General features: G+C 55.1%; 1 protein-coding gene across 2 annotated transcripts in view; it reads right to left on the minus strand.

Moving 5' to 3' along the window:
• Positions 1 to 6,210: 6,210 nt before the first annotated feature.
• GHRHR (growth hormone releasing hormone receptor) overlaps positions 6,211 to 15,831 on the minus strand; it is a 30,279-nt gene continuing 20,658 nt past the window's right edge. The window contains exons 5-14 of one of the 2 annotated variants that reach the window (XM_060156041.1): positions 15,217 to 15,320; positions 13,949 to 14,046; positions 13,069 to 13,201; positions 11,502 to 11,655; positions 11,154 to 11,214; positions 10,519 to 10,588; positions 9,737 to 9,828; positions 9,036 to 9,165; positions 8,431 to 8,472; positions 6,211 to 6,622 (exon numbers count right to left, since the gene is read on the minus strand). In XM_060156041.1, the coding sequence (XP_060012024.1) occupies positions 6,497 to 6,622; positions 8,431 to 8,472; positions 9,036 to 9,165; positions 9,737 to 9,828; positions 10,519 to 10,588; positions 11,154 to 11,214; positions 11,502 to 11,655; positions 13,069 to 13,201; positions 13,949 to 14,046; positions 15,217 to 15,320 (1,010 nt within the window). In that variant the 3' untranslated portion in view covers positions 6,211 to 6,496. The remainder of the gene's footprint in view (positions 6,623 to 8,430; positions 8,473 to 9,035; positions 9,166 to 9,736; positions 9,829 to 10,518; positions 10,589 to 11,153; positions 11,215 to 11,501; positions 11,656 to 13,068; positions 13,202 to 13,948; positions 14,047 to 15,216; positions 15,321 to 15,831) is intronic. The other variant, XM_060156042.1, reaches the window with a different exon arrangement.

The raw sequence follows: 15,831 nt of genomic DNA on the forward strand, positions 1-15,831 counted from the left end.
TGGCCGAGGGGGATGGACAGAGGGAACCACAGAGGATTCTGACAGGTTGGGGAGCTGGTCGTCTGGATACAAACTAAAAGCTCCAGCCACCTGCAGCCAACCTCAACCCCAGATATCCGGTATCACAGAGACGGGCCAGCTGCCTGATGGGCTGTTCTGTCACTTCCCACAGCTGGAAGCTGGGGCCCCATACAGAGGAAGAAAGAGACAGAGACAGAAACAGAGACAGACAGAAACAGAAGAACAGAGACAGAGAGAGGGAGAGAGAGAGATATACAGAGAGAATACAGAGAGAAATACATAGAAATACAGAGAGAGAAATACAGAGAGAGAGAGATAGAAATACAGAGACAGAGGGGGAGAGCCCCAGGAGAGAAATATCTACACAAAGAGATTCACATAGATGAGAGAGACAGAACAGACTGCCCCCCTCCAACCAAATAAAAGTCCCAAACATCTGCAGTTTACGGTTTCTTGCTGGTCTCCAAAGCCTGGCTCTACCTCTGAAGGCAGCCCTGTTCCTAACGGTTCCAGGGCCCGGCCACTGGCAGCCCCAAAGTTTGGAGGGTGAGGTCATCACAGGTTGGCTGGGCAGGACCGGGACACACCAGGGTTCCAGAGTCAGGGCAAGTGCCTGGATCCTTTCCTGCCTTCTGCCCTGCCCCCTGCCCGGGTCCTCTCCACCTGTGGCCTTGTCCTGTGTCTCCCTCTGGCTTGCCCTGTCCTCCTTACTCAGTGTCACCCCCCCCCCCCGCCCCATGCCTGAGCTCCTCTCTGCAATCGCCAGCCTTCCCTCGTCACTGGAGACTCTGGCTCTAAGTCTTCCTTCGCCTCAATCGCAGGCTTCATCCCGGGTGACTGCGATGCTCAGGCCCGCTGGCCAAGCAGCCCCTCCGGACCCTCCTCCTGGTCTCCCGGCAGCCCCTCCCTCGCCCAGCGCGGAGCCCTTGCCCTGACCGCACCAGAGCAGCTCTCATCCCTTCTGACCTCGCCCGCCTGTGTCCTTCCGCGTCTTTCCTCAATGCCCCCCACCTAGACAGCTGATGCTTCCGTAACCTGCTCCATGCCGTCCACCGTCCCCTCTGGCTTAGATCCCGGGGTCATCAGTGCAAACCCTCATTTGCAAATACGGCCTGGAAATCTCAAGTGCCACTGTCTTCTGGGCAAAACCCCGCCCTGAAGAGGCTCCCCTTGGCCTTCTCTGCGCCAGACAGTCCCCCGAGGGAAATTGTCATAACTCCGAATTCACCTGCCCTGCTTGCCACATTTCCTCCCAGCTTGTCCCCCCACGTTCTGCCACTACTACTTCCCAGCGTCTTCCTTCTCCTCAAGGCCCCACCACTCTCCGCTCCCACCACAGCTCCCCTCACCCCGCAGACAACCTCGCCTCCAGGGTGAGTGCCGGAGCCAGCAGCCGGCCTCCTACGCTGCCCACCCCGGCCCTCCTGTCGCCTGCATTACCACCTCCCTGGGGGGGGGGGCCCTTCCCCAGACAGCATGCCCCCACCTGGGTCCTGGGGCCACCTTCTCAATGGCCTCGCTCCACCACTTGCCCTCCCCCCATCCTTCGGTGACTCCTACATCCAGCTCATTAGCATTTATCCAGACAGTCTTCTTACAAAGAAACAACCCCCCATCGACCCACATTCCCCTCCCGATACCCTCCCATCTCCCCTCCCCATCCCAGACCAGCCTGGGTAAAGGGCGTGTCCACACGGCCTGCTTCTGCGTCCTCACGGCCCCCTCACTGTGTAGCCCCCTCCAGGCTGCCTTCCGAGTCCATCTTCTGCCCCAGGCGCTCCTGCCCCTGCCGTGAGCTGTGCCCAAGTCCACGGCCCGCTTTGCAAGCCTGGTCTCAGGTCTTAAGGCTGCACAGCAGCGCTCACGCCATCTGCATCCCAGTCCCTCTGGATTTCCTCCCACTCTCGGGCTGCTCCCTCCAGCCTCCTCCGGAGGCTGCGCTCCTGCGCAGGGCCTGTGGATGTCCAGTCCCTCCAGCCCCCTTCCAGGCTCGCACCTCACTCTCACCTCCCAGCGGTCAAACGCCACCACAGAGATTCCCACGACCCACGAATCTCACTTCCCAGCCAGGCCTATCTCCTCAGCTCCAGCCTGCCCCTTGGCATCCACCTGTCTCCCGTGCACCCCACACTGATCATGCTCCCACTCCTAAGATGTGCCCTTCCCCCGAAAACGTGCTCCTCTCCACCTCGGCCTCTTTCAGGAATCTTCCTACAAAGCTCCCTTCTCTTCACCTCACACATGAACTCATCACCCAATTAGACATCTTCAATCTGGCCTAGTCTTTCCTACCACCATCCCCTGAGCCAAGCCTCCCTTTTCAGCCTCCCTGCTTCCAGCTGAGGTCTCCACCCAGAATTCAGTCTTCCCAACCATACCAGTCAGAGGGATTGCTTCAAAAAACATTCTCATTATATCACACGCTTCCAACAGCTCTTGGGATGAAACCTCCTTACCGTGGCTTTTCCTGTCCCTGCGTGATCTGGGTGCTGCCCACCCCACCTTCATCTCAGGCCACCCTCCCCTTTTCTCACTTCAATCCAGCCACAGTAACTACTTTCAGGTCCTGCTGAATGACAAGCTCCTTTTCACCTCAGGGCCTTTGCATGTGCTATTTCCGCTACCTGGGATTTTACCCACTTCCTTACCCAGCCAACTCATATTCACGGTCTAATCTCAGCTTACATGTTGCTTTCTCTAGAAAGCCTTTTTTTTTAACACCCCCAGACTAGATTTGGTCCTCTAGATGTTTCTTCTTTTGGTACTCTATTTCTCCTCTGTACACCTATAGCCATTATCATGCAGTTGTTTGAGCTGCATGACTGTGTCCCAGTGTTGGACATCTGTCATGTTCGTGGCCAGCCAGCTTATTCTGAATGCCTGTCTATGTCTGAGGAACTTGTGACAGTGTGTGGACCCTCTCCGGGTAGAAGTCAGCATGGGCTCTCTAGCACCCCCTGCAGCTAGTGGGCAGGGTCAGGACCAAGGCCGTGCCATCAGAGGTAGCTCTGTGAGACCTGGGTTCGGAAGAGGAAGTCAGCACCAAGTGCAATTGAGTTTTTGGCAAGCACAGCCGTGGAGGAGTTTGGCTTTTCAGGACAGCCATGTGGGGTGTCTGGCATTGCGTCCCCAGCGTTACTGGTGTGAGCACCTGAGTCCGCAACCAGAAGTGGTGGAGTGGGGAATTCGCCACAGTGGTCCCCTGGTTGGGGGTGGGCGCTGCCTCTGACTGTACTCCTGGAGACCAGGGAGCTCCCTGGCGTTCTCGACTAAATCATGTTTCTGCTTAACCCAGCCTGAGGGGTCCTGTGGCCTGCAACAGAGACCTCTGACTCATATTCTCCCTAACCGGACCCTAAGTCCCTGAATAGGAATGTTCTGGAATTGTTTGCAGCCGTGTTTCTAAGTGCCCTAACAGGAACGCCCATGAATATCCCTGAGGAGAGCAAAGTCTGAGTCTGATACCCGCCATCCTGTCCTGCAGTCCCTTCCTCCAAATGTTGCTCCTCAAGCTGAGATCAGCCACACTCTTGCTTCCTGCCCAGCAGATGGTGGCTCTTGGCCTGGTGGGTTTCTAGGATCTATACGACCAGCCCGAGTCCCTTCCTCCAGGAAGCCTTCCTTGACTGCTCCTGCCCTCACCGACACCCTGTTCTCTGAATTCCCACAGCCCAGAGAATTTGAGCCCCACACACTCGTTCTTATTCACATCCAGGTTTGGGCTCATCCCTGGGGATCTCTTCAACATTCCTGGGGTCTCCTCTGGGACAGGGAACAGGCCCCTCTTTTTTACCCTCCCTCCTCCTCCCCACAGTGGAGAGGAGTACAGGTTGGCCACAACAGGGACGTTTCTTCCTTCCCTTTAGGAAACTCCTTTCAGGACCTGAGGAGAAGCTGGTTGGAAGGAAAACGCTACAGTGGATGATGGAAAATCCTACTTTCCCTGCTAAAACCAGGGGCCCAGGGAAACCCCTCCCATCTGGTGTGAACCCTGTATAGAGACTCCAGTGAGCACAGGTTCTCCTAGCCCTTCAGCTCTCACTCTTCTTATCAGCTTCTTCCTCCTCAAGACTGGGGTCGGAAGGACTCGGGGGTGTCCCATTCCCCCCCTCCTCCAAAAGCCTCCTGCCCGCCTACGCTGGCCAGACCATGAGGTCTTTCTTCCACCAGCCCTCCAGGCTCACTCTGGCCCAGGCCAGGCCCTGGGAGCCCTGTGTCCATCTCCAGCTTTGGGGCCTCATCAGGGAGCTTGGTCAGCCCAGCCAATGTTCTTGACCGTCATTGTTCTGCCACCTGGTGGCCAAGTTAAGCATTGCTCTTCTCAACTCTGTTGCCTGTAATTCAATGTCCCTTTCGAAAAGCTCTCAGAAGTCACCTATTGACCGACTCCTTCCTGCTGCAGATGGGGTTGCTGAGGCCCCGAGAAGGGAAGGGTTTGCCAATCAAGGAATCTGCCCAGAAACCCTCAATGTAGCCCCAGGCAAAGGATCCTTGTAGTGGAAGAGACTAGCAAAGTGGTGGGAATTTGAGGCTCCAGTAGAAACTGGAGGGAGCAAGGAGTAGACTTCCAGCCATAGATGAAACCTCTAGGGAAGGGATGGACAATTCACAAAGTGAGCTTCTGCCTCAAGCACTGCTACCACCACGAACTGCTAACACTAACTGCTAACTAACCACTACTGATGCCAGTTAAGACTTCAGGAGGGGCTTCTCTGGCGGTGCAGTGGTTAACAATCCGCCTGCCAATGCAGGGGACACAGGTTCGAGCCCTGGTCTGGGAAGATCCCACATGCCGCGGAGCAACTAAGTCCGTACACCACAACTACTGAGCCCGCCTGCCACAACTACTGAAGCCTGCGCACCTAGACTCCACACTCTGCAACAAGGGAAGCCACCGCAACGAGAAGCCCATGCACCACAACGAAGAGTAGCCCCCGCTCGCCACAACCAGAGAAAAGCACACGTGCAGCAACGAAGACCCAACACAGCAAAGAATAAAATAAATAAAATTTTAAAATAAAAATAAATAAATAGAAGGGCACAGCCCCTCCCCAGGGTTTAGGAAAACAAAAAAATTTTCAGGAGACCGCTCTGACTATTAAAACGAAATCTCTCCCATTTTTGAACCACTCACAGCAGATCTGTCCTGCAGAACTCAGCTCCATTCCCCAGCCTCCAGGAAGCCTTCCTTCACTACCTCAGCCTTCCCTGCACATTGTCTTCTCTTCTGATGGCCACTCTTGCCGTTACAGTCACAGGGGTTCCAGTGAAAGGAGATGCAGCCATACAAAACCCAAGGTCACATTGTTGGCCATAAACGCCCAGCTGCCCAGCACTTTCCTGGTCAGACAAATGTCAAAGTGTGGCCGCAGTCTAAAAACCCTACCATGCATTTCTTCCTTTAGTCTCAGATCATAAAAGCAGTTCATACTCATTGTAGGGCATTTGGGAGAAATAGAAGGGGTTTTAAAAGAAAATAAACATCAGCCATGATCTCTTTACCCAAAGACTGGGTAACGCCTAGTGTTGACAGAGCTGCCGGTGGGAGGGGAGCTCTCACCGGAGCTCTGGAGTGCAATCTGTCACCCACTCCGTCATGTTAAGAAAAGGCACAACCGCTGACCTGGCGCTTCCACTCTGTGGTATGTGTCCCGGAGAAAGGCTTGCTGGCATGGGGGCACGAGGGCACAAGCCTGTGAACGTTCACCTAGAGGCAGGGGGAGACAGGACGGTCACACGTGGGCGGTGACACCATGTGGCACCATACGGCAGTCAAAACAGGCAACCAGATGAGCACATGGCAGCAAGGGTGGATGTCTTAAAAGTACCGAGCTGAGAGGAAAAACATCAGAAGCAGGATGAAGCATATAACCGACAGCATTTATGAAAATTAGAAGTACAGACACACACAACGCTATGCATTTTGCAAGAACACAGAAACACAAGAATTCACATTTAACACATTGGAATGTTTGCCTGTGGGAGGAGGGGAATGGGAGTACAGGTAGAGACAAAAGAGAATACATTTTTTTAATGAATTAAACAAGAGGATCCTTGCACAGACAAGTGATGGGGACGTGACATGAACTGAGACGCGATAAATGCACGTCTGCGCCGGGGGTTCAAATAAAGCCTACAGATCCCTCCCCTGCAGAGGGAGGAGCATGGTTTCACTCAAACGTGTATCTATTCATTTACAAGTTTATTGGCTCCTCTGGCATTGGGCTATGGCCCAGACTCCAGGAAGAGGAACATGAGAAGAACAGACAGGAACCAAGGAAATCAGAGGTGGACCCACAGAGACCTGGACAAAGAGAGTCAGGGACAGGACAGGGAAGAAAGGCTGGGCAGCAGCTTGGGTGGAAGCGTCAACTGACGGTTCCCAGGGTGCACTGCTCTCACTCCTCTGAAGGGTGGTGGGCCCGGGTAGCTGCCCAAGTTCAGGTGTGGATTCTAGTCACGTGATGTGGCCAGCCTAGCACACAGATGTCAGCACCTTCGCCCTTGAGTGGGAAGGCATCGTCCACTTGGCGTGAGTCCTCCAGGCTGGCAGAAGTTCAGGATCATGGCCACGCCATCTCCGTGAGATCTCAGTCCTCACCTCCAAGCAAGGACAAGAGGAAGGATGTTAGGAAGGTCCCATTGTCACTTCTTTACTCAACCCCAGTAGGGCTGAGGGTGCAGGGGGAGACCATGCAGGAGAAACAGAGACAGGGATTCCTGGAGCAGGAGAAGCTATGGTTGGCCACAGCCACTGCTAAGTACTACCTCTAGAGGATACTACTTCCTCCTTCCCGTATTTCTGACAGTCCCTTTGGCTCCTTTCTCTTTTAGCACTGCCTTTGTCTGGGCCCAGTTAAAGATATTTATGGGTGCTTTCTTGAGTTTCTGGCCAAAAAACTACTCTGTCTTCCCCAAAAGCTTAGACCATCCCCTGCTCTGGGGTTCATTCCTGCCCCTGCCCACTGAGCTGAACTGTGGCCACTGGGAACCTGTCCAGGGGACATGACCTGAAGAAAGAGAGGCCTCCAAACTCTGTCTGAGGAGGTGCAATTGAGGGGATTGAGAGTAACTGACAGAAAAGCCACTTGGGAGATGTAGTGGGGCGGGGGAGTGTCTGTATCATCACATCTCCAAGGGGCTGCTGGGGCAAAGGGGGGCTGAGAGGCTGTGACATTTCTGACAGAGCTGCATTTAAGCTGTGACAAAGACAAAAAGGAGACAGATTTCCATTCAACATAAAGGTGAGCTTCCTGATGATAGAAAGTGTCATTGACAGGTAGTAAGCTCCCTGTCTCCAGAGGCATGTAACTATCTGGTCCCCAAACCCCTTCCTGGGACAGATCCCTTCACAACTCTCTGTGGAATCCCCTTTTCCAGATCCCACCCACCTCGTCCAGGGCTGTTCCTCGCCCCTCTCAGCAACCCCAGGGCCCATGAGCCACTACAATCAGATACTGCAGTCCTGCGTCTGCATCCAGACGCCAGATAAGGCTGCAGAAGACTCAGAAAGGCTAGGGTGGGAGCAGAGAATGTCAGAGGGGAGGGAGCCAATAAGAGACAGCGGTGGCAGAATAGGGGGGTGCAATGCTCCACAGCTGGGGTACAGGTACGTACATCCAGGTCTCCAGCAGAACACAGAGCCCACAGCAAATCCTTGGCCACCAGAGGGAGCCCATGACTCTGCCTGTGCGCACAGCAACAGGACCTGGTTGTCTGGGGCGCTGAGTTAAATTCTCCCACCCCTCCCCATAAAGCAAGTCTGTCCTGAAGGAAAAATGCAAAGTGTCTTCTGGGCGGGATGTTATCATTCACTCCTCTTTACCATCTCTCCATAGTTCTACATGTGCACCGGTACCATCTCTTCTGTCTGTTCATGTGTTTGTCCATCTCTGGTCTGTTCTTTTTGTGCCTCTCCCCTCCAGGTGCTCTCTCTCAGAGTCCCTGGCTTTTCTCTCCATCATCCTCCCTGTCTCTGCACTTGAATTTATCTTCCTAGACTTTGTATGTCTACCTCTGACTTTCTTGGTTCCTCTGTGTCTTGTCCCTGTCTCTCCAGGAGCCGACTTATTCCTTCCCCCACTCTCTCTCGTTCAGTTTTAGAAACACAGAAGTAAAGGATCCTTTTAACCCACCCCTGTCCCTCTTCTGATCCCTGAAAGGCCTTCTCCACCTCCTGCTGAATGGACAGTAATCTTGGCCCAGCCCAGAGGAGGGATGGATAAAAGATGTGTACAGGAAGTATTCAGGTTAAGCTTGATCCAGAAACTCAGGACAGATTTCCACAAAGGATTGCAGGACTCAGTGTTTGGCCTGATCGGGGATTTACAGGGGCTGGGCAAGAGAGAGGCAGCCTTAGGACTGGTGGGAGGGAAGGCTTAACAAATAAGGATAGCCTGAGTCACATACCTCTTGGTTGAGGAAGCAGTACAGGATGGCAACAATGAAGCCCTGCGGGGCCAAAGAGAAAGGACCCCATCACCTTGGCCTGGCCTCAAGGTGTCTGCAGTCTTCCTACTACCTTTTTCCCCTACTCTCCGCCAGGCTGTGACTTGGACCAAGTGTTTGGGAAAAGGGAAAGTAGACGTATTCATCACTTACCATGTGCCAGGCATATTGTCACATCTAATTGTCATAGCAAGCCTGCCAAGGCTGTACTGTTGGCCCCGTTGGCCTGTTTCTCTGAGTCTCTTTATTTCTGCATCCCCTAGTATTAAGCACAGAGCCTGACACATAAGAGGTGCTCAGTAAATGTTGAATAGATTGGATGAATGGATGGGTAGATGGATGGATATGTAGATAGGTGCATGAGTAGTTGAATGAATAGAGAGATGGATGGATGGGAGAAAAACAGACAGATGGATACTTAAATAGATGGATGAGTGGCTGGAAGGAAGAATAACGAGCCTAGTTGCCCTCACCCTACCATGAAATCAATCAAGCCTGTGGGCGGCAGCACCTTCCTCCTGCCCAAGGACTCAGAGGGAAGGAGTGAGTGCTGTGGGGGTCCTCACCTGGAAGGAACCCAGTCCCAGCTCCAGGGGGAGGCGAATGCCCAGGCCAGCGCTGTCAGGCAGGAAGTTGAAGATGATGTAGTGAATTCCAAACAGCGGGATGAGGAGAAGGGTTGACTTGGAGAGACGCCTGCAGAAAAAAACAAGCCCAAGGCTGGAATTAGAAAGTCCCATGGGCCGCCTACCTACTTTCACTTCCCACCAGTTTCCCATATCAATTCTACACACCAGCCACCCTGGAGAACTCCCCACATGCACCGTGGGCTTCCTTACTTTGGGCCCCTGGATTTTGCTGTTCCCTCTGCCAAATTCTCTTGTCTCTATTTACTCTAGTCAAGTCTATGTATCTTTCAAAGCCTAGTTCAAAGACACCTCTTCCAGGAAGTCTTCCCAGACTGTACTCCAACCCCACCATCTGTTTAGAAAGGATCTCCTTCCACAGGCTCCCGTAGAAATTGATCCCAACACTCATCAGCCTATTTGGCCTGGCAACTGGCTGTTTGGAGGCCCATCCTTCCTATATTGTGACCTACTGGAGGGCAGGAACCGTATCTATTCTCTCTGGGGACATAGGGACAAGCACTGGACCAGGATCATGGATGCCTAATCGTGCATAAAAGAGAACCATGCTGACTCCTACTCCAGTTATGTCCCCAGAACCCCCGGAAACACACACACACACACACACACACACACATTACCAGTACTGATGCTGGGTGTGGAGGCTGCCCTGAGCTGGCTCCAGTTTCCTCAGCAAGATACGGATAATATTGAGAAAAAGCCCAAAGTTCACCTGCAAATAGAGGTGTAGGAAGGTGGAAGGCAAGGGTCAGGGGTGACCCAAATGGCCTGGGGTGGGACATCTTTGGGGACTAGAAACCTCAAATCCTTGAGAGGCAGGGATGTGCAGGTAGATGGATGTGCAGGTCATTGCTCTAGACCTTGTCGACTGAGACTGGACAGTCCCATAGGGGGCTCAGGGTCCCCCTTCCTTTCCAGTCCCAGGACCAAGGGTGGGAGGTCAGGCCTTGCCATCCTGCCTCCAGCACCTCTCAGGCTCTTCTCTGGCACAAAGCATGTGGCCTCCTCTTTGTACAACTGCAAAACTGACAAAAATGCGTACATTCACCCAGGCCACAAAAACCAGTCCGAGCTGCCCTGTCTTCCACGTGGGAGCAGGTAGGAGTTTCAGCTGCCGCGTCTTCTACTCTCCCAGCCCAGCCTCACTGCAGTGGTAGGTGATCTGCAAGCAGGGCGCCAGACTCATCAAAGCTCTGAACTAGAAGAGGCCTGAGCGCTGGTTTTACCAATGGGCTGCTGAGGTCCAGAGAGGGCCTCACAGAGAATCTGGGGCAGAGCCAGGCTGGAACCCCAGGTGTCCTGACTCCCAGCCTGGAGTCATGTTTCCTGCTGTGTATGGCCGCTCGGTGGACCCAGGGAGGTTGGCTGAAGAAAGCAGAGGACAGTGGCCCCAGGCACTGACCCCAACGGAAAGGACGATGGGTCCTTTGATGATCCACCAGTAGGGGGAGCTGTCGTCCAGGTCCCAGCACCTGGGGAGAGGACAGGCCGGGACTGATGTGGGGGTGGGATGGGGTGGGAAGAGTGCAGCTGCTGGAAAGCCCTTTTCTGTGGCACCCATGCTCCTCCCTCCTCGCTACCTACCAGCCTCTAGGTTCCTCACTTTGGAATTTGAGCCTTCTAGCCTCACCCTACTCCCAACCAGCCTTATCTATGTCCTCTCAGACACTTAGGCACTTTCCAAAGGCGTGCCCTGATGCAAGCTGGGTTCACTCCTTCTCTCCACCTAGGTGGTTGAGTTTCTCAAAACTCAGTCTGTTTGCTGCCTTATTGTGGTTCCAACACGCCCCCTGTTCCAGAAGGCCCCCACTTACAGCCCCCTACCCCCTGAGCCCCGAACCCTGAGATTCTGCACCCCCTTCGTGCCCAGGCTCAAGCCCCTTTTGTGGGATCCACGACTGCATCTCCCACCCCTCTCCCAAGCCTGGGAGCTCTCCTCCTCTTCCCAGCTTGGAGGACAGCCTCATTGCCTGAGCGTCCAGTCCATGCCCCATGGGGACCCAGTACGGGTGTGATGAAGAGATAGCCCAGACTCACGCAACATCCTCAAAGGCCAGCTTGCAACCCACCCACATGCCGGTGAAGAGCAGGGGAAGCCCTGAGGGGGTACAGAAAAGACACGAGTAAGGGGTCTTCATCCTGTGCCCACCTCCCACCACTACAGCCAGTCACACAGGACACTGTGAAGGCGGGACCAGGAGAGAGCCCGGAGACCGGGAACCTGGCCCTGAACTCCAGCATTTGCTGTAGGACTGTAGGCTGCCCTTCCTCTCCCTGGGCCTTGGGGTCATCGTGAGTGAGATGAAGGGACCTTGGTGTGAGCTCCCTGGGCATCCCCGATCCCCCAACACCCGCACAGTGCCCAAACCAGCCCTCAGTGCTCACCCCAGCCAGCAAGGACCAGCCACCAGAAGGTTCTCCTTGCGCTGGGTGACGTGGAGGCCAAGAGGCAGGTCAGGTAGACAGCTTCTGCCAGCAGCCAGCTGAAGTTGGTCATGGTGGCGAAATGGGAGGTGGCCACAGAGACCTTGCACAGAACCTGCGGGCCGGGGGCTGCGCACTTCAGAGCCCGGACATCCCGTGGAGCCCCGCCAAGTCTCCCCTACCCCACTCAGGCCCCAAACCTCCAGGTCTCCTCCACCTTGGGCTGCCCCAGAGGGGTGTGTGGTAGGGTAATGTGGTGGTTAAGAGCACAGATTTGGGATCCAGACAGCCTGGGTTCAAATTTACCAGCTGAATAACCTTCCCACACCTTAGCTTTTCATCTCTAAAAGGAAAAACTTCCAGTGCCGGCTCGTGGCCTCATCATAAGGATTAAACGGAAACCCTGTATACGAATTGCTACTGTTTTTACTCTCACCGCATCCCTCCTGAGCTCCAGTCAATCCCTAGAGCTGAGGATACGGAACACCATTTATTCATGCACTGCTCCGTCCTGCGAACATACGCGCGTGTACCCGTGCACGCATTCATGCATTCACTGCACGACTCTGCTCATCTGTCTCAGAATGGCCCAGGCTTGGCCCCTCCCCCACCATTCAGCTGCTGGGTGACATCGCCAATCATCCCTCATCTACATATGGGACTAAAATGAAAATAGATGTAGGAAGTAAAAGGAGGTAACATATGTAAAGCATTTAGCGTAACACCTGTCACATAAGTGCTCGATACAGATACTATTATTATGCCTTTCATTAACGAATGAAGGTCACATGTTCATTCATGTAGCTGTTCATTTCCAGCACGGTGTCAGAGTACCTGGTAAGTGCTGGGCCACCACACTCAGCCCAACTTCCCTTATTTTCGGTCTCTTCTCATAGCCCACCTCCCTGCCCCCAGGATGACACCCCTGTTTCTTGGACTTGCCCCAGCTTCTCCTGTCCATGAGAGCGGGTCCTCTCACACCTGACACGTTCACCCTGGCCTTCCCCACTCCCTCCCTATCATTGCTGCCCGCCCAGCTCCAAAGCTATCTCCTCCCTGAAGCCCTCTCCTCTACCTAGTGGTCCCATAAAATCTGGTATAATCTGTCCCCTTAGGCACCCGGGGTGCTCCTCAAGGGAGACACACGGCTCTGCCCAGGCCCTGACATACCCATGCCCAGCACAGACAGACAGTGCTCGGAGGAAGTGTGAAATGGAAAGGCTGGCTGGAGTGAAATGGGGTCCCGCTTGGGATATGGGATGGGGAATGGAACAGGAATACAGAATGTGGAGTGGAGAGTGGAATAAGGGAAGCGCTGTGGATGGGCACCGTCGTCCAGGAAACAGCTGGAGGATTTAGAACTTGACCGCAAGGAGGGGGAGGAAGGGGGAGAGGTGATTTCCCGCTCTGTCGTTAGCAAAGTGGGAGCCGCAGGGTCAGCCCCCCGCTACCCCGACAGGCACATCTGCATCTCTCATCCAACCTCCTCGCCCGCACCCGCACCAGCACCCCGACCCATGGCTGTTACAGTGGAGAAGCTGCAGTGGTCCGTGTCCTCGCCGTGAAAGAGGGTGACATCCTTCAGGAACACAGCTCCCGCCTTGAGAATAAAGGTGGCGAACAGCTGGGTGTGGATGTAGTTCCTGGGGCAGTGGAGCCTCCTGGAGGGGACAGGAGGGGAGAGGAACAGGACGCAAGGTGGGAGAGGGGCTTCGGGTGTGCTCAGAGCGGGCTTGGCGAGGCTGAGCAGGGCGCGAGGCGAACTGAACTGGCTTGGATTGGATTGCCTCAGATTGGATCGCACGGATTGCGTTGAACTTGAGGCTTCAGCTATAACCTTGCAGGACGGCTGGGCTCAGTGTAGGTGAGAGGACAGAGAATAGCAGTCAGTCCCTTGCCTTCAGGGAGCTCATGGTGTGGAGGACAGAGGCAGAAAGGACAGGGTCCTGCCCAGGGAAGCCCCCTGATGATCAGAGAGAGGCGGCTCATCCCCAGGAGACAGAGAAGAGCGCAGGCCAGGCTGGGGGGTGGGGTGAGGTGGGGCTTTGAGAGGGCAAAGATCAAAGGGTTGAATTAGCCAAGAAGGGCTTCACAGCAGAGCCAAAGAGGACTCTTGAGGCAGATGAGAGCTGAGCTTTGAATGTTAAGGGATATGAGGGCACTGAGAAAAAAGGAGGCAGGCATTCCAAGCAAATAGAGTAAGTTCCACACAAGCAGAGGTGTCGAGGTGGGAGCCAGACCTGGAGTGTGAAGGGAGGGGTCTGCGCCTGGGGGAAGGGAAAGGAAAAGTTAGAAACGGCCGATGGCAGATCTGGGAACGTCTTGCACATCCAGGTAAGGGCTCAAGCTTGGTGCTGTGGACGACGCGGAGGGCGTAGGTTCTGGAGCAGGTGGTGAGGATGGCGAACCTGAGGGCAACCAGGATGGTGATGGCCACGAAGAGGGCCACGGCAGAGACGCTGTGGCCCATGGTGTAGACGACCCTCACGGTGGAGAAGTAGGATTTCTGGGGAGGGTGGAGACGGAGGAACGCTCAGCAACTGGGCCTTTGAGGAGAGGGAGGCTTGACAGTCAAACAGGTGACATTTTCAATTCTATCCCGAACCTGCCCGTGTCGGGGCAGGGGCGTCTGTGGGGACCACAGCAAACTCCCTCCGGAACTGAAGCGAAGCTTTTGTTTGCAGCCTGTCGGCTGGTGAGGAAGCAGGGGAGGGGTGGGGGGAGGGGGAGGGGAGCTAGATGCTTAACTCTGGCTGTCGCTGGGGGTAGGGGAGGCTGCCACAGAAACCGCACGTCCCGTGGAGTGACAACGCTCAGGAGGAAATCGGGCTTGTTTATTGACATCCAGCTTGCTCACTGTCTTGGGAACACGACATCCCCAAATAAAGGGGACAGCCAGGGACAGCTGCAAGGAAAAGCTCTTTCCAAGACCAAGGATTTGGATTCATCTAAGTCAAGCCTGGACTCCGGAGACGGGGACGGAGCGTGCAGCCTTGCGGGGAGGGGGACTCCGGAGACGGGGACGGAGCGTGCAGCCTTGCGGGGAGGGGAGCGATCGGGGACCCAGCTCCCCTGAGGGTTGCAGGCAATCATCGCCCCTCCCAGACTCAGTCTTTTTATCTGAAAAAATGTCAGACTCATGCTTTGCCTTCAGGGCTGGGGGGAAAGAGATATGGGATTATGGCTGTGGAGGCACCTTGCAAAGGCCATGCTCGATTTGGAAGCGTGGGGTGTGCCGGCTAGGTTAGGGGGCGCTGACATCACTCCAGGCTTTGGTTTCTCTCGCTTGCCCACAGACTGAGGGCCAGAGAGGGCAAGGAGCTTGCCCAGGACCACTAAGGGCCTTTGTTTCCCAGAACTCCTCTCAGCTCCCTGCCCTGGAGGCCTGGGCACAGAGAGCGTATGCCAAGGAGAAAAGAAGACGATGGCCAGCACGTCTCCCTCCCTGTCCTCTGCCTCCCCTCTCCCTCCTAGCTGCATGGTCCACCTGTCTCCCTTGAGCAAGTTAGCACAAGGCCCCCTCTCTTCCAGACGCTGCCATCTTCCGGAAATGTGCTATAATGAATATTCCAACCTGCTGACTGCAATGGGAATGGCGGCCCCTACAGCTGTGCGGTCCACCACCCAATCAAACATCCACGGCGACCCTTCCTCCAAGATGCCAGGAGCCTCTCACCTCTTCAGTTAGCAGCTCCAGGGGCACAGGACAGGCCTCAGGATAGGGCGGGAAGGGCTCAGACCAGCCCGTGATGGTGCAATCCCGCTTCAAGGCCCCAGCCCCTGGGAGGCAACAGAGGCAGGGAAGGAGAGATTTTGTCAGGACAGCTGCTCCTCTCTCCCCAGGAGAGGTTGGGGAGCCGGGGAATGACCCTGGCAGGGTCTGCACAGACAGCCCATCTCTGCAGCAGAGAGAGAGGAACCTTCTCTCCAGAGGCCTGGGGTCCAGGCCCAGCCTGCTTGGGACACGGTCTAGGAACTTCCTCTCTGGCCTCAGACTCACCTTCTGTTCATTGAAAGAATGGTTCCCTTGAGGAGCAGAGTAGCAAGTTGGGCCTCCAGCGTCCTAAGGGCAGGGGGGAGAAAGGAGGCCCTCTCTGCCCCTGGAGGGACCGTCCACCCCAGACATCCAGGCCAGGGAGGTGAAGCAGGCAACTTCCCAGAGGACATTTACTCAATTCCAGGCCCTGAGTTCAGCACTGCCAAGCCCCAATCATTAACCCCACCCTCCGTGCAGTTAGTGCTCTTGTTTTCCCCAGGTCACGGGAGGTCAGAGAGCTGAGGGTCTGGGAGG

Source organism: Lagenorhynchus albirostris, chromosome 8 (genome assembly GCF_949774975.1).
Source record: "Lagenorhynchus albirostris chromosome 8, mLagAlb1.1, whole genome shotgun sequence".
NCBI lineage: Eukaryota > Metazoa > Chordata > Mammalia > Artiodactyla > Delphinidae > Lagenorhynchus > Lagenorhynchus albirostris.